This window comes from Vitis vinifera, chromosome 11, assembly GCF_030704535.1.
Source record: "Vitis vinifera cultivar Pinot Noir 40024 chromosome 11, ASM3070453v1".
Lineage (NCBI taxonomy): Eukaryota > Viridiplantae > Streptophyta > Magnoliopsida > Vitales > Vitaceae > Vitis > Vitis vinifera.
Window position 1 is genome coordinate 6789285 of NC_081815.1, and position 23965 is coordinate 6813249.

The window sequence follows — 23965 nt, forward strand, 5'->3', positions numbered from 1 at the left end:
ATTAGCCATTTTTTATTTATGTAGACCAAAGCATACGAGGAAGTAGAACTGAGGGTCCACAGAGTTTAATAATTGGGGTTTGAAAAAAAATAAAATAAAAAAAGCCCAAAAGGAAATGGAAAGCAAATTCTAAATCATCCTTAAAAGAATATAACAATTAACTTTTATTTTTCCTTTTTGACATTTTGTTTTCTTTATCTTCCTTTTCCTCTATCACTTTCGTTTCATCCTTGGTTCTTTCATAATTTCAACCATTCAGACAGATTTTTCAGAGGGGCTGAAAAGAGAAAAAAACATTTTTCTAAATTGGGATGATGTTTTATCATTTATGTATGAATATGGAGGAAGCACATGGCGATGATGGCACCTCCCTTGACTAAAAAATAGAAGTTGAAAACGAATAGGCTAACGTGTCGACAATTATGAATTCTTTATCATTTTGTAGTGAAGTTATCGTTTGAGTGAGTGGGACACATCGTTGGATAGCTCACCGGTCAGTCGCTATTCTCGGGAAAACAAGCAAGAAAAGGGAAGGGTGTCTGCTTGCCCAGAAGGAGAAGAAATCAAGGGACAGGCCTGAGGAAGATGGCAGCAACGTCAGCGCCGCTCTCCAAGCCCGGTAGCCAGGGATCGTCGGAGAGATACGGATCGGAGAGCGGCGCGGAGGAGAAGGCCCAGCGTGCGACTTTCGAGTATTTTGGATGGGTTTATCATCTGGGGGTCAATTCTATTGGGCGTGAGTACTGCCATCTTCGTTTCTTGTTTGTCAGGGGCAAGTATATGGAGATGTACAAGCGCGATCCCCACCAGTTTCCCGGCATTGTAAGAACTTATACCTTCAATTCTTGTCACCGTTTTTTATTTCGCTTTTTCTTTTTTCTGTTTGTTTGGTGGGGATGTTGGGGTGTGTGAGCAGATCGAGCTGGTGTCTGTTGGGTGTTCGGGAAACGTGAGAAACCCCTTTCTTTCTTTCTGTCTGGAATGAATCTACTGTGCTATTGCTTGGGTTTGTATAGTCGTGGTGAGGTAAGGTGACGGGTGTTTTTTAGAACGACGAAAACCAAGTAAAATGATTTAGATAAGTATTAATTTTTTTTTCTTATTTTCCTGGGTTTTCTTGTCACCCAAACAGAAGCTTGGGATTTTATTTTATTTTTTATTTTATTTTTGAGGTTGAGTATGATTTGAACGGTTGCAAATCATATTAGTGCTGAAGTAGAATAAGTTGAATCTGGATGTTCTTGGGATTGAGTGAGGAAATGGTTGTTCTGATTGGAAGGAAGCCAGAAAGGATGCCAAAAAACAAAAACAAAAAATCCAACTTGGAACAGGGGTAACTGCACCTGGCACAGGTAATTAAAGCTGTTAGCCATGGTCATTGGATGCAGAGAACTAAGTGAATTGTGAAGGAAACCTAGTGGATAGCATGTGGCAATCACCCTAGGAAGATGTTGATACAGGTGGCATTGGCCAACAGACACATGACTGTGATCTGTGGCGGGGTGCAAAATGAATGTGCTTTGAGCTCACAGTTTGACAAGCTAGTCGTTATAGAAAACTTAAGAGGTTATTGATAGGCCAGTAATAAAGTGAAACAGTTGGTGAGCAACAACTCTGTGATGATGACATGTAGCAAATTGCAAAATGAGTATGAGCTTGCAATTTCACCAGCAAAGCAACTGAAGTACGGCCCATTTAATCATGCATAGTGGGCTCCAATGGGTAAGAGGTAATAAACATGTTGGCAACCTTCCTAATCTTATGCATTCTGATGTCCACTTGGGTTCTTAGTAAGGATTGGGCATCCTAAAATATTTCAGGATTTGCCAATTTTCTCGGTCATGGTGTGATGATATTGCCCCCTTATCAAAGACTAGAATGGTTTAACTGGAGTGAGGTCTAACTGGAATAGTTGCATGTCCCGCACCATAACTAGGATGGGACACCTTCCTGCCTCAGTTTTCATAGGGAGTCGAGAAGAAAATTAAGTTACAACACATATCCAATGTGCTTACATTTTATAGCTGACATATGTTGGGCACATATTGGTTAGCTAGAAATAAATATTCTCATGAACTATAATTTGTAGAGCCTTGCCTTGAGAGGCTAGCCTTGAGGTGTAAGCCTCAATAGCCTTTTAAAACATGGATTTTGCTAAGATGAAATTGGCAGGGTTTGCAAAGTGTTATTGGTAATCAGTCTTATGTGATATTGACCATTTAGGTTAAGGCCCTAGTATTGTGTGGCAAGTGATGAAGTTAGGACTAACGAAGAAATACTTACTAGCTTGTCATAAAAATCATTTTTTAGATATGTTACTGAATCTTAAGCAAACCACTTCCCCTATTAGTGAGAGTAAGGCCTTATTTGAGGAACTAATGTTGCATTGTGGCATTCACGAGGATTACTAGGTCACTATTGCTAGGTTTTATAAATGGTTTGAGGCTTGAAATTAAGCATGGGGTTAGTTTGCACTCTCTTGAGTCCTTAAAGGAAGCTGATCATGAGGCTTTATAAACTAAAAAGTATCTTCGTTCTTATCCTCTAAGGTGTCACAGTTTGTCCCTCCTCAACTAAACAATGGACAAAACCCTAATATTACTACAAATTTTAGGGCCACCTTAAATAAGAGTAACTTGAATAATTCATCTAGTTCCTATTCACCTGCATCCTAACTTGAGTGTCATTGTTTTCACGGAAGGGGACACCTAGCTTCTAAATGTCCATAACCCATGAAGCCTATGAGTATTTCCAACTTGAGCCTATGGAAATTCCTAATTGCAAAGGGGAACATTTTGAGGTTAATAATGATGAAGAAGTTTTATTTGTGTATGTGATGAGCTGTATCTTGTCTACCCCAATTGATTGTGATGTGTGGAAATGTACAAGTATTTTCTATAATTATATTCCATTTAAGGATAAGGCTTGTAAGTTGGTCATTGATGGGGGTAACACCATGAATGTGGTGTTTGAGTCTGCCATTGCAAGGTTTGACTTGAAGCTCAAGCCCCACCCTCGTCCATTTAGGGTAGCTTGGGTAGATAAGATTTCTTTACCTGTCAAGGAGAGGTGTTTAGTTCCGCTTAAATTAAGACCTTATTTGGGAGACATTTACCATGATGTGTTACACATGGATGTCATACAGATCTAGTTAGGACATCCTTGGTTGTCCTATCATGATGTGAAGAATTTTTTATGAAACAATACCTATGAATTTAGTCATGGAGGTAGCGGGTCTTAAAACTTGCTCAACCAACAGTTAACTAGTGAAAGCCTGTTGATAAGTTTATTAGTAGGGAAGGATCTAAGCAAAGAATTCACTGTGTCTCAGGCAATTTGATCATGTGGGGCTTAATATTGGTTTGTTATATGCCCTCGTAGTTGAGGAAAGTTTCCACACTTCATTTGAGTCTAGTTTAAATTACCCTTCCAAAGTTACTCCTATGCTGGATAAATTTCCAAATGTCATGCCTTAGGACTTACTTGGTGAATTGCCATTCATGAGAGACATTCAACTCGCTATAGTTTTAGCCTCAGGATCAAAATGACCTAATCTCCCTCCTAGGATGGACCATGTGGATAGGGTTGAATTGAGTTGATAAATAGAGGGTTTCTTAGCCGAGGGTTTTATTTGCCATAGCCTTTTAGTCCTATGCTGTTCCTGTTTTACTCACACCTAAAAAGGGTAGGTCTTGGAGAATGTATGTGGATAGTAGAGCCATTAACAAAATTGAAGTTAAGTAGGTTTCCTATTCCTCAGCTAGAAGATACGATAGATGAGTTAGTTGGTTACCAATGGTTTTCAAAGATGGACTTATGTTGTGGATACCATCAAATTGGGAATACACTTGGAGATAAATGGAAGAAAACCTTTAAAACCTAGGATGGATCGTATGAATGCTTAGTGATGCCTTTTGGAATGCAACGCCCCTAGTACTTTTTCATGTGAGCAATGATGCATGTGTTGGGGCCATTCTTAGGAAAATTCCTTATTATCTATTTTCATGATATCTTGATCTATAGTCAATCTAAGGAAGAGCATTTAAGTCATCTTAGGCAAGTATTTGTTGCCTTGAGAGATGAGAAATTGTATGGGAACCTTAAGAAGTGTTGCTTCATGCAACCTGGATTGCTTTTATTAGGTTTTATTGTGTTTGTTCAAGGGATATCTATTGACCTGGACTAGGTAAAGGCTATAAAAGATTGGCCTAAACTGAAAACTTTTACTATATTTCTTAGTTTCCATGGGTTAGCTTCTTTTTACAGGAGTTTTATTCAGGGAGTCAATAGCATCATTGCCCCAATTATTGAATACATGAAAAAGAGGCTTTCATTTTACCCCGACAACCATAAAGTTGTCTTTGTGATTAAGTAGAAAATGATTGGGGTTTGTATTTGGTAACACCTTGATCTTTCTATGGTTTTTGATGTAGCTTGTGATGCTTTTGGAGTGCGTATAGGTGGTGTATTAATTTGGGATGGTCATCTTATTGCCTACTTTAGTGAAAAACTCAATGGAGCAAAACAAAGGTATTCTACCTATGATAAGGAGTTCTTTGCCATAGTGTAAACTCTTTGTATTGGCGGTACTATTTGTTACCAAAGAAGTTTGTCCTTTATTTTGACATTAAGCCCTTAAGTACCTTTATTCCCAACATAAGTTGAGTGAAAGACATGTTGCAAGGGTTGAGTTCCTCCAATATTACACTTTCACTCTCAAACATCATTCTGGGATAGAAAATAAGGACATTAATCCCTTAGTTGTGTTGCCACTATCATCCACTCTAAGTAATAGAGTGGTAGCATGCTTGTTCAAATTTTGATGTTAATTTTATAGATCTCTTATATCATCTTAATAAAATTCATGCCAACTTTCTCATTCAGGATGGTCATTTTTTTCAAGGGAGTTAGATTGTGCATTTCTTGACCTTCACTTAGGGAGTTTCTAGTTTGAGAATTACACAAGAGGTTTAATTGGACATTTTGGTAGAGATAAAACTGTAGCTCTAGTAGAAGATAGGTTTTATTAGCCTTTGTTGGAAGGGATGTTGCTAGGATTGTTTCCCAATGCCATACCTATTGATTGGATAAAGCTAAGAAAGAAAACACAAGTTTGTATACTCCATTACTTATTCCACTCACAACTTAGTGTAGTCTTAGCAAGGACTTTGTACTTGGGTTGTCTAAAACTGCTAGAGGTCATGACTCCATTTTGGGGTAGTTATGGATAAATTCTTTTTGATAAGTAAATAAAGAGTGTATTAAAAATCTAAGTGCTTCAAAGCATACATGGAGTATACAACGGGTGCCTAAAGTACCTCCAAAAAACAATGAAAAACGCAAAAAAAAGCACCCCTCAATAAGACCCTGTCAAATCCACAAAATCTACAATTGAAAAAGGGCCAAGAGCTATAAACAAATTGGACCATGCCCAAAGATTACACAAAAAATTCAATTTAATCCTATGAACAGAATGCTCAATGTTTTCAAACGCCCTACTATTCTTTACTTTCCAGATTGTCCTAAAAAAAAGCACAAGGGGGCAGCTCTCCATACCTTTCTCCTTTTTCTACCCACAACAGACCTGTGCCAACTTGTAAGCATCTCTCTCACTGAAGAGGAAAGGACCCAAGTCATGCTGAAAAGCGAAAAAAAGAGGTGTCAAACAACTCGTCTTGTTACAATGGATGAGAATGTGATCAACCGATTCCTTCTCTTTGCAACAGAGGAAACATCTATTTTCCATAATCCACCCTCTTCTCTGGATGTGATCCAAAGTTAAAACTTTGTTCCATGTGGCCTCCTAAGCGAAGAAGCCCACCTTGGGCGGTACCCAAGAGTTCCAAATAATGTTTGAAGGGAAATCCAATTATCCACAACTCTTTAGTTGTGGATAAATTCTCTGAGATGACTCATTTTATCACTTGTTTAAAGACTACTGATGCTACCTATGTGGCAAAGTTGTTTTTAGCCAAACTTGTGAGGTTGCATGATATACCTTCTACCATGGTGTCTAATAGGCTTGTCAAGTTTATTAGTTATTTTTGGAAGACACATTGGAAATTGTTTGGAACCACTTCCTTTGGGGGGGAAGAGAGCTCCAAAGAAGAAGGGGGATGATGTTCTAGAATTTTGACAAAATGCTATGGGGTGAGTCTTTAGAAGGTGATTTGATGTGGGTGGAAGGGGATCTATGATAGGATTGGCTTTAGGGTGGGAGATGGCAAAAGGGTGAAGTTTTGGAAAGATAGGTGGTGTGGGTTCACCTTTAGCTGTGATATTCCCAAAGCTGTTTTCAATTGCCACTGATAAAGAGGCTTGGGTGGATCAGTCATGGGAGCAAACTAGGGAGATTGGCTGTTGGAATTCAGTGTTCTCTAGACAAATAAATGATTGATAGTTGGGTGAGGTGGAAGGTTTGCTTAGAAGGTTGCAAGGGCACATGATCAATGGAGGAGTAGAGCATGCTATAGTTTGGAGGTTGGTGAAGGGGGGGGCACTTTTTCTGTCAAATCTTACTACTCCTCCCTAGCAGGTTGTTATCTGAAAGGTTTCCTCACAAGCTTGGTGTGGACTCCTTGGGTGTTGATGAAAGTTAGTTTCATTGCTTGGGAAGCTTTTTGGAAAAAAATTCTAACTCTAGATTAGCTAAAAAGGAGGGGTTGGAGCCTTCCAAAAATATGTCATTCTTTAAGGGTCAAGAGGAGTCAAACCATATTCTCATTCATTGTCCTAAGCCAAGCATGTTGTGACACCTTATTTTGGCTATTTTTGATGTTCAGTGGGTGATGCCATTCTCAATCAAGGATGCCTTCGTTAGTTGGCGGGGTGCCTTTGTTGGGAAGAAGAGGAAGAAGACTTGGAAAGTTGCACCTTTGTGCCTATTTTGGATATTATGGAAGGAGAGAAATCGAAGAGCTTTTAAAGATTCTAAACTAATAGACCAAACGATTTCATGCTCCTTCATGTACATGTTTTTGGAGTGGGTTAGGGTACATGTAGAGTCTAATTCTTTGTCCCTTTTAGATTTCATAGATTGATTGGGTTGTAAGTGAAGCGAGGGTGTTGATTTTTTGTCTATCCCTCCTTTTTTTGGCCTTATATACATCGTGTATACTTTAAGCGCTTTTTGGTGCTTTTAATACAATTGCTTTACTTATCAAAAAAAAAAAAGGTTTGGAACCACTTTAAAGTAGTCCCTACTTTCCATCCTCAAATAGACGATCAAATAGAAGTTGTTAATCGTAGCTTGGGTAACTTGCTTAGGTGCTTGGTTGGTGAGAAACCTAGTAATTGGGATCTTGTTTTACCCATCACTGAATTTGCTTACAATAATTCCATTAATCAATTCATAGGCAAAAATCCTTTTGAAATTGTTCATGGTCTTTCATCTTGCTAACCCATTGATCTTGTTCCTTTGCTTATTGACTACCTTATTATTTTGTTTAGGACTTTGCTGACCATATTTGTGACTTACATGTTGAGATACAACCAAAAATTGCTTTGAGTATGTCGATTATAAACTTGCTGCTGATGCACATCATAGGAATAGAGAGTTCAAAGATTATGATTCAGATTTGTCCTGAGTGTAACCTTAAAAATTCCATAAAGAAACTTCATGCCACTCACTTGACTCCTTTCCTGTCCTTCGAAGGCTTGGATCCAATGCATATTTATTTGATTTACCATCACACATAATTGTAAGTCTATTTTTTAATGTGGTAGATTTATTTCCTTATTGAGGCGCATTTGAACCTCTAGTCTTCTCCAGGGTAATCCTCCAATCTTGTGCCTCATGCTCCTTCTGTTTTATCAGTACCAATTGATGTATTTGTGGATGTCTTGGTGGATCAATATGTTACTTTCCTAACTAGTGGTAGTCATCGTTTCCTTGTTTGATGGAAAGATTGTCATGATATTGATAATACTTGAATTATTGATAAGGAGTTTTGTTGACTTGATCCTAATCTTTTGTAGTAATATCCGCTACATAACTTACTGGAGTCAAGTTCTTTTCAGCTAGGGTGAAATGATGTAGATAACGATGTTAAATTACACACTCATGCGCATATGTCAGGTGTAAATATAAAAAGTGATAGATTTTTTTATTCATTATTGATTTTAGGGTATTTGTTATTTATTTTAGGGTCATAGTTAATTACTAACAATGTTTTATTAGAGTTAGGATTAGTAAAATTAGTTTCCTACTAGAGTTAGGATTGTCTATCTATATATGTGCCTTGCTAACTACTACAAACTTTTTAGTTTTTTCGTATTTTCTTTGGCATCTCTTTTCTACTTCTATTTTTCTCCCTTGAATTCTTTTTCTCTCTATTGTTCTACATCACTTACTATCCTGGTTCAGGTCTGATGATGCTGCCATCCCATCTAAAGTGAGGATGATTTCAAGATCTTGCCTTAACAATTGTTTCAAGGTCAAGGAAGCCTTGTCCTTTAAATAGGGTCATTACCTTCTTACCTTAGTCTTGTAGAGATTTCGAGGATCGAATGAGACTATGACATGTCCATTTATGCTGATATCCCACCTTGCCTTATGTTGAGTTTTTATTAGCCTTTAGAAATCTCCCAGAAAAGTATTCCCCAAAAATATATATCAATTTTAAACAATAATTGTTTCATTGAGAAACTTACCATCTGAGTTGTCCTTGGTAGTTTCTATCCATCTTCTTGGAATTTTAACTTTTGACGCAACCTCACTAATTTAGAAATTGAAGTTATTGAAAGACTCATGTCTTCCCTTACTTTTGTGCACTAGTCTCTTTCTAACGCAGATTCTAGAGCTTGGTCATTATCTTTTTACCTAGGTGTTGGATTAAAGAGAAAGGATTTGCATAGAGATGACATGTGGTGATGTGCTTGAGCCTTGCAACTCCTCAAGTAGGAGAAACATACGGGTGGCTCATTGCATAGCTTATCTAGGTGTCAATGAAAGGGCAAGGATTTGCATGGAGATGACATGTGGTGGGGTGCTTGAGCCTTGCAATTGCTTAAGTAGGTGAAAAATAAAGGTGACTTGTTGCATCACTTACCAATGTGTTGATCAAAGGCAATGGGTTTGCATGGTGATATGTGATGACGTGCTTGAGCATTGTAGCTTAAGTGGGTGAAACATATGAGTGACTTGTTGCATGACTTACCTATGTGTCAGTCAAAGGGAACGGATTGCATAGAGATGACATGTGGCGCTGTGCTTAAGCCTTGTAGCTGCTTAAGTAGGTGAAATAAGTTTTTGAGTCACCATGCATGGTTAGTTGTCACATGATGGAAGTGACTTAGTGTCCTTTTGGTTGTATGCATTCCAACAACTCATGTGTGGGTTGCATGAGCCTTGAAGCTACTTAGGAATGTCTGGTTGAAATCTCTTAAAAAAACCAAAGTATGTGATGCACTTGGTTGCTCTGCAAGCTACATGCAAGAAGGTGATGCTTTTGCTTGCTTAGCAAGGAGGTGATTAAAAGGTAAAACTCCAAAATATTATTCATAAAAAACTAGAGTAGTCACAGTGGGTGTGGTGGGAGGGATGAAGGTAGGGGTTTGGTTTGTTGGTATAGGATTTTAACTATTGAATTATTAATTTATATAACAAACAGTTTTGGTTTTATGCTATTGTGGAAGTTCATTTTTGTATGAAGAATAGATGGATGATAGTTTTATCTTTTCTTTCTAAGAAGTGAAACTTGAATAAGAAAGTGGTTATAACATTGTGGCAATTTTTCAGCTAGAATGCTTTATTCTTTTGTGAACTAAGCACTATTCTTTAGATTGAAAAATAAGTTTCCTAACAACTCTTTATGAGTCTCAAAATGAATTTGAGGCTTTATATGATAGAACTGTTGTTATGTTACAAAAGAATTGCATTTTATAAGTTTCAATTAGAACCCATGAAATCAGGGATTTGGAATATGAGAGGTCATTATGTCTGTAGTGTACTGTGAAATCATGGTTGGAGAATGAGAAAGGCTAGTATGTGTGTGATATATGAAGGGAAAGAATGGAGTTTTATCGTACTATGTAATGGTTGTATTAAGTTCCTCAATAGAATCCAGTTGGGTAATGCTTGCATGTGCCTAAATAGTGTTGGATATACATCTGATGTCATGGAATCATGATTGTCCACCGAGAGAGGCCCGCGATTATGTGTGGGTTGGTGCATAATGCACCCAAATGCGTACTCTTTTCCATTATAATTTTCTGTATTGTTGATAACAAGTATTCAACTTTTACTTATTACCTTAACAGGGTGGGTTCAAAAGCGATTGATAAAGCTGTATGTTGACTGCTGCAAGGAGTTGTCTGAGACTCCCAATATTAAGTTGCTTAAGAAACTGTACAATTTGGTGGTATGAATAGGCTATAGAGGTTTAATGTGTGCCATACTGTGGGTGAAGGCAAATTTATGACTAAGTGAATGAGGATTGATGCGATTATTGGTATTTGTGGTAGTCATGTAATTCTCACAACTAAGAAGAAGAAGAGATAAACCTAAGAGTCATGCTAAGGCCTTGATGCTGGGAATAATTGTGAGTAACTGTGAGGCATGATGAAGTGCAAAGTTGAAAAGTTTGAAGTGGAAAAAAAGTCTTTTCAGGTGAAGTTTGAAGGATCGAATGGTGGAACTTGGGTATCAGTAACAGAAAGGAGCCGTGGTTTAGTTGTATCAGTAGGATTTGGAAGGGAGGAGGTGGATTGGTTAACGGAGCATTTGAAGAAAGCTGTGGAGTTGGAGAATACCAGGGGATTTACACGAAAGTTTAGGGGCGTGAATAAGATTCATTTGATGGAGATTTGCTTCAACAATAGAGGGCGATTCATGAAAATCACCAAGATTGCTACAAGAAGGAAACCTCTACTTATTGTCATCCCCGAGGGTGTTAAAGGTAATGGATGGGAAGTCCTTAGGAGGGCGATTCTTTCAGTGCAAGATTATTCTGATCAAGTCGGAGAAGAGTTGAAGAAGATGTTTGGCAATACTTAGATGAGTAAAAGCATATATAGAGGTGGTCGGTCATACGCAGAGGTGGTTGCAGAGGATGGAATTAGGAGTGGAGTTCCATTATCAGCTGGAAAATGGGCCAGAGCCGTAATATGCGAATGCAAAGAAAAAGTCCAAGACTGGATTCATGAAGGCAAGGCCATTGCGAGGATGATGGGTGTAAAAGGTATGGTGTCTATAAACCCCATTTCCGCCTTCAAGGGGTGTTTCTTTGTGAGTACAGCAGGAAGAGCAAAATGGTTCCAAGAGTAGGAGAGTCTTTTAGTGAAAGGAAGGCTTGTTCTCCTAAGAAGATGGACGCCAAGAGAAAATATGATTATTCTTGGAAAATTCAGAAGGGGTTGGTTAGTGTTGAAAGGCCTTCCTTTTCACTTGTGGGAGGAAGACCAGCTGAAATTCATCTTGAAGAAGTGGGGGAGGGTGACGGAGGTAGCAAGGGAAGCTGTGAAGCTGTTGGACTTGTCGAAGGTGAAGCTGTGGGTGGAGATGCATCCTAATGTCGTGCTTCCAGCGTTGCTTGAGGTGGAAGACGGGGCCTGGAAACATACAATAGCATTTTCAGTCATCGGAGAAGAGGGTGAAGACGACACTGTCACGTCCGAGATATCCCACCGTAGGTACGAGTGGTTGAAAGAGGGGGGTTGCGTCTCTCAGACGACAAAATTTGCAGAGGGGCTACGAGGTAGTATCAGGGGTAATGAGTGCTACAGTAGGGAGCTTCTTCCCCGGGCACGTTATCGGTGCTCAAGTACAAGCATGGCGGCCAAAAGGGAGAAAGAATGGGAAGGAAGCAGATTGGGCTTAGTAGAAGAAAACATTCTTGGGCCCATAGTGCCTGAGACTTCTACTAAAGGCCATCCAGTAAGGGCCCAAAGAGGGAGAAGGAGTCGTGGGCTTCACGCTGGCCCAGACGCCCCTCAAGCCCATGACGTAGCGGCATCCCCTTCTTCTCTCCAGCGAGTGGGCTTCTTTGCAAAAGCGACCACGCAACCTCGTTCAGGCGATGAGAGGGCCGGCGTCGAGGTAATTCATGGAGAGGATGGTCGGGCCGATGAGTTACAGGCCCAAACTTCATCCAACCCTAGCCCACCTTCAGAGATAGAAGATGTGAGTTACGGGCGTCGGACTGTGGGCTGTAAGTCAATAGGCCCGTCGGGGTTGGGCCAAGTTCTAGGAGGATCGATGTCGTCTGGCATGAGAGGTAGGTCTCGAGAGGAAGAAAGTGTAGCGAGAAAGGGGAAAGCTCCAATGGTTCAGATGGAAGACTTCACGCAAAGGGAAAAGACGATGGATTCAAGGAAGATGTGGTCCAAACTCTTCCTTCCAAGCGCGGCTCGCCGTCATGGACAATGGAGTAGCAACGAGCCTCTTCCCATACGGAGTGCAGCGTCACTTAGCGAAGTCCGCAATCTGGAAGTGGATGGTGGGATGGGATCTCAACAAATACGAGGTATCAGAGAGAGTCCCATCTTCCGTTGTCTTCTGCCAAGGAGATGCAACAGCTGGTCGAAGGAAGAGACCTTGACGTCAAGAGGAGAGATGGAATCGCGAAAATCCCAACTCAAAGATGACAAAGGAGGATTTACGGGCCGTGCGGGGTACGATCCTTGTGGTTCATCAGTCACGGTGTCACCTTCTATTCCAAGAACCAGAGGTAAAGAAATCATTTTGGGAGGAAATTGTGAAATTCCGAGAGTGGAAAACTTGGAGGAAAGTCAGCCTTTTTTTTCTTACCTACCCGAGCCTTATTCCTATCCTTTCTGTAATCTGGAAATGAATCTTCTGAGTCCCTCCGGTCCTCATCTCCCAAATTTAGAATTTCTTTCCCAGTCTCCTTCGGTAAATCAAGGTAAATTTAAAATTTTTCCTGAAATAGGCGATGTTGGCCCCTTAAATTTTGTTGGCATCCCTATCCATGTTGAGGAGGAGAATCAGAGAGATGTTTCTAACCAAATGTCCGAGAGATCTACCCCTGGGAAGTCTTCTAACCTGATGCCAGGCAGTCCGGGGGATAATGAGGCATCCCCACCGGAAGACTTTCTTATCGATGGCCTGTCCCCTAGGAAAATGGCTAAAGTGCGAGAGGTTCTATGCTCTTTGGACATTAAGGTGTACTCTAGGAGGAAGAATAGAGGTCCTTAGGTGTTTGAATCCAGGTGGATTTGGTTTGGAGGATTAGGGCCTAAGTGTTTTTCCATGAAAATTATCAGTTGAAATGTTAGGGGTTTGGGTTCAAGTAATAAGCGAAGGGTGATTAAAGATTTCCTTAGGTTAGAGAATCCGGATGTTGTGATGATTCAGGAAACAAAAAAGGGGAAGTGTAACAGAAGGCTAATGGGCAGTGTCTGGACGGTCAGAAATAAGGATTGGGTTATTCTCTCGGCGTGTGGGGCTTCAGGAGGGATTTTGTTCATTTGGGACTCAAAAAAGTTGTGCAAGTAGGAGGTGGTATTGGGCTCTTTCTCGATATCGGTCAAGTTCGCCTTGGAGGGCTATGGACCTCTTTGGATTTCTGCAGTTTATGGTCCAAATAGTCCCTCACTTAGGAAGGATTTTTGGGTGGAACTTTATGACATTTATGGTCTAACTTTTCCGTTGTGGTGTGTGGGCGGTGATTTTAATGTCATAAGGAGAAGTTCAGAAAAATTGGGGGGCTCTAGGCTAACTTCAAGCATGAGGGACTTTGATAGTTTTATTAGAGAATGTGAATTGCTTGATCCACCTCTTCGGAACGCATCATTCACTTGGTCAAATATGCAAGAGTCTCCCGTGTGTAAGAGATTAGACCGTTTTCTTTACTCAAATGAGTGGGGGCAGCTCTTTCCCCAAGGCATTCAAGAAACCCTTATCAGAAGGACCTCAGATCATTGGCCAATTGCTTTGGATACCAACCCGTTCATGTGGGGCCCAACACCTTTTAGATTTGAGAACATGTGGTTGCAACATCCTAGTTTCAAGGAGAACTTTAGAAATTGGTGGAGGGGTTTTCAAGGAAACGGATGGGAAGGCCACAAGTTCATGAGGAGATTACAATTTGTTAAAGCCAAATTGAAGGAATGGAATAAGCTTTCTTTTGGAGAGCTTAATGAAAAGAAAAAAAGTATCCTCAAGGATTTAGCTAACTTTGACGCCATTGAGCAGGATGGGGGTCTCACCTCTGAATTGTTAGATCAAAGAGCCTTAAGAAAAGGGGAGCTAGAGGAATTAATTTTGAGGGAGGAAATCCATTGGAGATAAAAAGCTAGGGTGAAATGGGTTAAGGAAGGGGATTGCAACTCTAAGTTTTTTCATAAAGTGGCTAATGGCAGGCGAAATAGGAAGTATATCAAGACATTGGAAAATGAAAGGGGTTTAGTGTTGAATAATGCCGAGAGAATCACAGAGGAGATCTTACTTTACTTTGAAAAACTCTACGCGAGTCCTATAGGAGAGTCTTGGAGTATTGAAGGATTAGATTGGTCCCCTATTTCGGAAGAGAGTGCGATAAGTTTGGATGCCCCTTTCACTGAAGAAGAGATTTCTAAGGCCATTTTTCAGATGGATAGGGACAAGGCTCCGGGGCCTGATGGCTTTACTATTGCAGTATTCCAAGACTGTTGGGATGTGATTAAGGAGGATTTAGTGAGAGTGTTCGTAGAATTTCATAGGAGCGGAGTTATCAATCAAAGCACCAATGCCTTTTTCATTGTTCTTCTGCCCAAAAAGAGTACGACAAAGAAAATCTCAGATTTTAGACCCATTAGTTTGATCACTAGTCTCTATAAGATAATAGCCAAAGTGCTCTCAGGGCGTCTAAGAGGGGTTTTACATGAAACCATCCATTCTACTCAAGGTGCTTTTGTTCAAGGGAGACAAATAATGGATGCGGTCCTCATAGCAAATGAGATAGTGGATGAGAGAAGACGATCAGGGGAGGAAGGTGTCGTCTTTAAAATTGACTTTGAAAAGGCTTACGATCACGTAAGGTGGGATTTTTTAGATCAAGTGTTGGAGAAGAAGGGGTTCAGTCCTAAATGGAGGAAATGGATGAATGGATGTTTGTCCTCGGTATCTTATGCAGTATTGGTGAATGGTAGCGCTAAAGGTTGGGTTAAGGCATCGAGAGGATTAAGACAAGGTGACCCTTTATCCCCCTTTTTGTTTACTTTAGTAGCAGATGTATTGAGTAGGATGCTTTTGAGAGCAGAGGAGAGAAATATGTTGGAGGGTTTCAGGGTGGGTAGAAACAGAACTAGGGTATCTCATTTGCAATTTGCCGATGACACCATCTTCTTTTCTAACACTAGGGAGGAAGACTTGCAGACTTTCAAGAGTCTTTGGTTAGCATTTGGGCATATTTCTGGGCTTAAGGTCAATCTAGACAAGAGTAATATTTATGGTATCAATTTGGATCAAGCTCATATTTCAAGATTGGCTGAGACGCTTGAATGCAAGGCTTTTGGCTGGCCTATACTCTATCTGGGTCTTCCTTTGGGTGGGAACCCTAGAGCAGGTGGATTTTGGGATCCTGTGATTGAGAGAATTTCAAGAAGATTAGATGGTTGGCAAAAGGCATACCTATCCTTCGGAGGGAGGATAACTCTCATCCAATCTTGCCTTACCCATATGCCCTATTACTTTCTTTCTTTATTTAAGTTACCCGCTTCAGTCGCTGCAAAAATCGAGAGGTTGCAGAGGGATTTTTTATGGTCAGGGATTGGGGAAGGCAAAAAGGATCATTTAGTCAGGTGGGATGTCGTGTGTAAACCGAAGGAAATAGGGGGTTTGGGTTTTGGGAATATTTCTCTGAGGAATCTCGCTCTTTTAGGGAAATGGCTATGGAGGTACCCTAGAGAGGGTTCAGCTCTATGGCATCAGGTCATACTAAGCATTTATGGTTCACACTCCAATGGTTGGGATGCCAACACAATAGTCAGATGGTCACATCGCTGTCCTTGGAAGGCTATTACTCAAGTCTTTCAGGAGTTTTCCTCGTTTACTCGGTTTGTGGTAGGAAATGGGGAAAGAATTCAGTTCTGGGAAGATTTGTGGTGGGGGGACCAATCTTTGGGATCCCAATATCCAAGTCTATTTAGAGTAGTCTTGGATAAAAGCATACCTATTTCTTCAGTTCTCGGTCCTACTCGTCCTTTCTCTTGGAATTTAAATTTCCGTCGTAACCTGTCAGATTCTGAGATAGAGGACTTAGAAGGCCTCATGCGATCTCTCGATAGATTGCATTTATCTCCTTCGGTTCTAGATGCCAGATTGTGGCCCTTATCTTCTTCAGGGCTTTTTTTAGTTAAATCTTTCTTTCTAGCTTTATCCCAATTTTCTGGATCTCCTCAGGTTTTTCCTTCTAAGTTCGTTTGGAATTCTCAAATTCCTTTCAAAGTGCAGTCCTTCATCTGGTTAGTGGCACACAAGAAGGTGAATACTAATGACATGCTACAAGTGAGAAGACCCTACAAAGCCCTTAGTCCGGATATTTGTATTCTGTGCATGAAGCATGGGGAATCAACTGATCATATTTTTCTTCATTGCTCCTTGACGATTAGGTTATGACACATGTTATTTCAGTTAGCTAAGATAGATTGGGTCCCCCCGAGGAGCATCCTTGACATGATGTACATCAAATTTAATGGATTTGGTTCGTCTAAGAGGGAGATAGCCTTGTGGCAAGCTGCAAACATCGCTCTTATTCGGATTGTGTGGAGGGAAAGAAATGCGAGGATTTTTAAGGATAAAGCAAGGAATTTAGAGTTTCTTTGGGACTCTATTGTTTTCCTTGCTTCTCTTTGGGCTTATTGTTCCAAGGTTTCGAAGGGGACTCCCCTTAATGTGATACAACTTGATTGGATAGCAGTGTGTACTCCATAAGGAGTGGTCTTTTTAGAGTGTTTGCTTGTTTTTCAGTGTATTTTTCTATAGTTTAGATTTCTTTGGCAGGAGGATACCTCATCCTTCTTTTGTACTTATTTTTATCTATCAATAAATCTTTGTGTCGTTTCCAATAAAAAAAAAAAAAAAAAATAATGCACCCAAATGCATGTTTGCCCGTATACACTGGTACCCCCATACACACGTACACCACCAGATTTGATGTGTGAAAGGAAAGTGAAATCACATTACTTTATATAATTGCAATATTTTGCTTTCCTAACCATCTCAGCTGTTCTTGGTAATTCCTTTCTATTCTCTTGGAATTTTAGTTTTTGTCATAATCTTACTGATATTAAAATTGAACTTCTTGAAAGACTCATGTTTTCCCTTGTTTCAGTGCACTTGTTTCCTTTTACTGTAGATTCACAAGCCTAGTTTTTATCCTCCTCAAGCTTATTCATAGTTAAATCTTTTTTCTTGACCGTGTCCAATTACTCAAATCCTACTTTGTTCCTTTTGGCCATTTTTCTGTGGAAACCAAAAGCCCCCTCAAAGGTTATGACCTTTTCTTGGTTAGTAGCACATAGGAAGGTAAATACCAAAGACATGTTACAGTTGAGAAGACCTTACAAATCTCTTAGTACTCATTGGTGCATTTTATGCAAAGGAAATAGAGAATCAATTGATCATCTTTTTCTGCATTGTTCTTGAAATTTGAGATTATGGAACAAGCTCTTTAGTTTAACAAGGATGGATGGGGTTCTGCCTAGGAGTATTGCAGATATTATGATTATTTATTTTAGAGGATTAAAGAATTCAATCAGAGGAAAGACTCTTTGGCAAATTGCTTGCCTCACTCTATTGTGGACTGTGTGCTTAGAGAGAAATGTTAGGAATTTTGTGGAAAAAATGGAGATTGGAAGGGATGTTGTGGGATTTGTTTCACTTCTACTCCTCTGTTTGGGCTTCTTGTACTACCGCTTTTAGAAGAGTTCCACTTAACGTTATTCAACTCAACTGGCTTTCGGTTTGTATTTCAAAAGTTTGAGATAGTTGGGGATTGCCTTTGTGTATGGTTTTTGTATAGTGGGGAGTATGTATTACTTTGATCAGGACGCGTATTTTGAGGGAAGAACTTTTCATTCTTCTTTTGTACCTTAATTATCATCAATAAATAATTTGTTTCTGTTTAAAAAAAAAAAATTCTACTTCCCTAAAGATTTCTCATATATGATATATAAAATGAAAGGATGAAATCCCATTGTTTTATGTACTTGTTACACTCAGCTTCTCAAAATAATCCATTCATGTAATTTTTGCATAGGCCCAACTTAACTTAGTTGTATTGATGGGGAGGATCTTTTTTCCTTTTTCCTTGCTACCTGTACTTAAGATGGAAAATTTTGGTCTTGTTTTCTTGAAATAATAATGGCTTATCTTTGCCTAATGGCATACAAATTGGTTTTTTTTTTGCATAGCTCATTTAACTCTGTAGTTTGCATTGAGCTCCTTTATAATTTTTTTTTTTTCCTCTCGAAGTATTACTTATGGTTTATGCCAACATTTTCTTGTGCAGAAACCGATTAGGAGGGGTGTTGTAGGATATACACTCACAGTAGAGGAGCTTGGACGGCGGAAGCTCAACGGTGGGGTGAGTCCTGTTTCATTATGTTTTAGGATTCTTTTTTTTTTTTTTTTTTTGATATGCAAACTGAGAAAATATATTATATGTGCCTGACAAAGAGTGCACCTGAAGAACTGTTCCATTATGTTTTAGTGTGCTGAAGTTTATTTATGTGTTTTTGATCATAAAGGAAAGTTACTAGGAAGGAGCCAAATTTTAGATGTAGCTAGCAACTTAGGTTGTTCCTTTTCTTAGTCCCCACATTTAGCTAATCATGTGGCAGATTGTTCAACAAAATGAACAACCAAACAGAGGGTTTCGTATGCAGAGGATTTTTTACCCCCTTGAGTTGCGGACTGTTTTTCTATTTTGCCCATGTTCTGTTTTTATCCTTGAACTGTAATCTATGTTGCTGCTCTAGTTAAGTATTTCTCCATTCCTTTTTTGATCATCCCTTGCATTTAAGGAGAGATTCCTCATCCTTTGCTCATACTTAAAATTCATATCAGTGAATTGCTTGTTTCTGATAAAAAGGTATAAAAAAAAAAAAAAGTTTCTTGGAAGGATGGACTGTGTTTCTAGTTAAACCCCAAAAGTAATGTGTACAAACAAGAAACAAGGAGAATGCAGAATTTTATTTTTTACATTTTTACTGTCAAGTATTTTATCTGAACATTTTCCTTATTAGTTGCTTTGGATGCTGTCCTTTACTGAATAGTTTTTGTCATTTTAGTATTTATTTGTATTAGCTCAAGAGAATAATGGAAGCTACATTTTGTTCTTAATTTTTTTGATAGGATATTTATGTTCTGCGCTTGTACAACCGGTTGGATGAGACAAGAAAGGGTGAAGTAAGTTGTGGTTTCAAATAGTTCAGTTTTGAAAATTGTTGCTAGGAATTGAAACTTTTCCACTTTAAAATATACTTATTTATGATGTTTTGCTGTAATAGATTTTACAATGTTGGAGGAAGTTTGAACTGTTCTTTCTATAATGTATTTTGTGGGCTGTACTATTTCTGTTTGGTGATGACAAGCTACCTTCTTTATTCTGAGTACAATAATTCATGGACTCTATAATATCAGTTAGGAATTGGATAATGCATCTTGTCTAGTTATGCTCCTCAAGATATACATGAAATTCATTTAGTTTACAAAAAACTAAAAAAAAAATAAAAATAAAAATAAAAATTTGATAGAAACACAAGTAGATAGAAAGGAAAAGAGTTTAGATGTAGGTTAGTTTCTTTCAAAACAATGTTCTTGTCTTGAATCTGAATCTCTCATGTTGTCAAACTATGGAAAATTGGTATCTGGTATTGTATTATTTCTCAAACTATGGAAATTGAGTTTGATATTCCTATTATTATCCTTGTATATATTATTTGTCGTTCATATGTGAATTTTGAAGACAATGTTGGAATATTTTATATAAAACAAGTGAGGTAATTTTTTTTTAATCAAAATAAAAAAAATGTATTAATTATGGATGAAAAGAAACATGAGAAGGATGAGCGATTCTCCCCATAATTACAAAAATCTGATTAAAATATGATTGAACAACTCCATTATACAAGGAGCCTGTACAAGAGGTTTAATCCACATAAAAATATGTGTAGATGTCATTTCCTCAAGTCCTAGTTAAGCTCCTGTCATTGTTATTCAAATGCTTTTGATCTACACACCAAATGCCAATTAAGTTGAATAATATTTTAGAGGAATGCCTTCAAAAGCATCAATGCAAGAGGTCCAAAGAGAGGAATAGGACTAAAGTAAATCCCACAACGTCTTTGACTTCCTCCACTTGTCCTAAAAAATTCTAGCATTTCTCTCCCACCACATAATCCAAAGGAAAGTGAGACAAGTAATTTGCCAAAGGCTCTTGCCTCTAATGAAGCTCCTTAAACCCTTACATAAAATGATTATCATGTTACATCTACTCCTGGTGGGACCTAATCAATTCTAGCTTGTCTGAATAGACTATGCCAAAGCCTTTAAGTTATTAGATAATAAGGAAACAAATGGTTAATCAACTCTTTATTCCTCATACATAAAATGCATCAATTAGGATTAGAGAATTTGAAAAGTCTTCTCAGCTATAACATGTCATTGGTATTTACCTTTTTTTGTGTCACTCAAGGTTCAAAGTATCGACTGAGTCCAGTATGACTCGGTCGAGTCTTATTCGTCTAGGGCCTTTCTGTGTTGAGCCTGATACACTATACCATCTTTATCACGAACTCGACAAAGAATTTTTTAAACTCGGTTAAATTTTGAGTTGACTCAGTTCAATATCCAAATATTTTCCAATTTTACCTAGAAATCAATTTTTTTGTTCCTTTCAAATTACAAAAAGAAGCAACCAAAATTGAGAAATCTCTGAAAAATCAGAGATTTTCTTCAAAAGAAAGGGTTTTAAAATCCATGACCTTACCTTTGATGAAGACGAAGAAGAAAGAAGACGTCCTTTGTATCAGTGATGTCATTGTCGCAATTGCCTCACCTGTGAGAACCATCGGATTTTTCCATCAACAACAATCTCTTTGCTTCGACTTAGTAGTGTGGCTGGTGGGGTGTGACATGCGTTGTAGAGGAGGCTCTTTACCTTTGCTAAACGAGGTACTCTCTGTTTGTGGTGTGGGATTGGGAATTTGAAGATAAAAGGGGTAAATATATTATTTTATATAAAGATGATTTATTATTTCAAATGCTCATGTGTGTTATAAATGAGAATTTGAAGATTATTATTTTATAGGCTAAGGTATGGGGTGGATTGCTTCAATATGGTCAATGTATTATTTATGTGGTAATCATATCATATATGGTGTATTACTATATATGCTAATTTATTCTTAATAATATATTTAAACCATTCCATTTATTATTATATTAATATGTATTTAAGTATATTAGTTTTTAAAGTTTATTTAATTATATTTATTTTTTAAAATAATTTTCATAATATTTTTATCATTTTTGAACTTCTTAATTTGTCTTATTTGCGTATTGCCCGATATTGAGTCGAGATGCTGAGATCGATGTGTTTCGGAACCCTCAGAGTTAATGATCAATACTGCTAATTTGAACCATGATGCTACTAACCAAGCAAAAGTCTTGACCTTAGATGAGACTTTAGATTTTCATATATATTTGGCTGGAAAGAACGGAACTGTATTTTATGTGTTGGACAAAGCCATGAAGAATGATTTGATTGAGAATAATCTTGAAGAAGTTAATGACCAAACTCAAGTACATACGAGTGAGGGATGACATGAGTATTTCAAGGTCCTCAATTTCCAAATTCATGATGTTGCGATGAAAATTAATATATTGAGAAAAAGAAGAAGAGTGATCATGAATGGTTGAAATAATGATATTTTTAATTGAATGTTGGAAATCTTGAAAGGATATTGCTAACCAAGATTCTAGTAGCTGTAAATATCCTAAGTGCTAGCTGTAGGTGCTAGTTGTAGATATACTAAGTGCTAGTTGTAGGTGCTAACTATAAATATCCTAGGTGCTGCTAGCTGTAAATATTATCCTAGAAATTTGCTAGTGCTTATTTCCTTATATTCTATAGAGATAATTTCCTTATTTATTCTTTTGTAATCTACCTATATAATGTATTCTTGTACATGTATGCCAAAAATATATATATATATATATATATATTTTAAATTTGATAGGAAACAACAAAGAAATATATTGATAAAATTAAGAAGTACAAAAGAAGGATGAAGAATCCCCCCACAAAAGAAAACTAAACAATAAGAATACAAAAACAATAAGCTAATTGGTAATTATAAAAAACAAACTCTCTTTGCTAGACCACCCCATTGGAGCTACACACTGCTAGCCAATCTAGTTGCATCACATTAAGGGGAATGCCCTTAAAAACCATAGAGCAAAAAGCCCAAAAAGAAGCAAGGAAGTGAATGGTATCCCATAAATTCTCTGAATTCCTAGCTTTATCCTCAAATATCCTAGCATTTATTTCCTGCCACGCAACCCAAATTAAAGCAAAACACGCAGTTTGCCACAAAACAATGCCTCTCTTGGATTTTCCAAAACCCTTATAATTGATGGTCATCATGTTAGAAATGCTCATCGGGGAGACCCAATTCATCTTAGTTATCTGAAATAATCTGTGCCACAACCCCAACGTCAAAGAACAGTGTAAGAAAAGATGATCTGCTGATTCTCCATGCTTCATACACAACTTACAGATGTTAGGACTGAGTGCTTTGTAGGGTCTTCTCAATTGTAGCAAATCATTAGTATTTACCTTCTTGTGTGCCACTAACTAGACAAAGGACTTGACCTTAAAAGAGACTTGAGAATTCCAAACAAAATTAGTAGGGAAAACTGGAGATAAATAAAAAAGGTGGGACAAGGCTAGAAAAAAAGACTTGACTGTGAATAACCCTGAAGAAGATAAAGACCAGGATCTTGCATCTAAAACCGATGGGGATAAGTGCAAACAATCAAACGAACGCATGAGGCTTTCTAATTCTTCTATCTCAGAATCGGAAAGGTTATGACGGAAATTAAAGTTCCAAGAGAAGGGACGAGCAGAACCAAGAATTGAAGATACGAGAATATTATTAGCTATGACTATTCTAAATAGTCTTGGAAATTGGAATCCCAAAGGTTGGTTCCCCCACCACAAGTATTCCCAAAAGCGGATTCTTTCCCCATCTCCTACCACAAACCGAGTATACTTGGAAAAATCTTGAAAGACTTGTGCGATAGTCTTCTAAGGGCAACGATGTGACCATTTGACTATAGTGTTGACATCCTAACCATTAGAATGTGTCCCATAAATGCTTAGAATGACCTGATGCCATAGAGCTGAACTTTCCCATAGGATACCTCTACAACCATTTCCCTAAAAGAGTGAGATTCCTTAGAGAAATCTTCCCAAACCCCAATCCCACTTTTTCCTTCGGTTTACACACTACATCCCAACTAATAAGATGATCTCTTTTACATTCCCCAACCCCTGACAAAAGGAAATCCCTTTGCAATCTCTCAATTTTTGCAGCCACTGTAGCGGGAATCTTGAACAATGATAGAAAGTAGCTAGGAATGTGGGATAGGCATGAGTGAATAAGAGTTAACCTTCCTCCAAAAGATAAATAAGCTTTTTTCCACCCATCTAATCTCCATGAGATTCTCTCAATCATTGGATCCCAAAAGCCACAATCCTTTGGATTCCCTCCCAAAGGAAGACCCAAGTAGAGTATAGGCCAATCAGAAGCCTTGCAATCAATAGAATAATAATAAAAATATCAATAGAATAATTTCTAAGTTAGCCCAAATGAGAATCTTTATGGTATTAGAGAAATTGTTTGTCTGACATTGATTTGGATAGTATGGTGGGAAAGAAATAAAAGGATCTTGTCCTTAGGAGGTAGAATCATCTTAATTCAGTCTTGTTTGTCGCACATCCCAAGTTATTTTCTA

The 23965-nt window shown here is 38.3% G+C and overlaps 1 protein-coding gene across 2 annotated transcripts in view; it reads left to right on the plus strand.

Annotated features, from left to right (window-relative positions):
* Positions 1–248: 248 nt before the first annotated feature.
* Positions 249–23965, plus strand: part of LOC100260203 (protein ENHANCED DISEASE RESISTANCE 2) — a 123778-nt gene continuing 100061 nt past the window's right edge. For both annotated transcript variants that reach the window (XM_010658253.3, XM_059740697.1), the window contains exons 1-3: positions 249–822; positions 18453–18527; positions 19298–19351. In XM_010658253.3, the coding sequence (XP_010656555.1) occupies positions 586–822; positions 18453–18527; positions 19298–19351 (366 nt within the window). In that variant the 5' untranslated portion in view covers positions 249–585. The remainder of the gene's footprint in view (positions 823–18452; positions 18528–19297; positions 19352–23965) is intronic.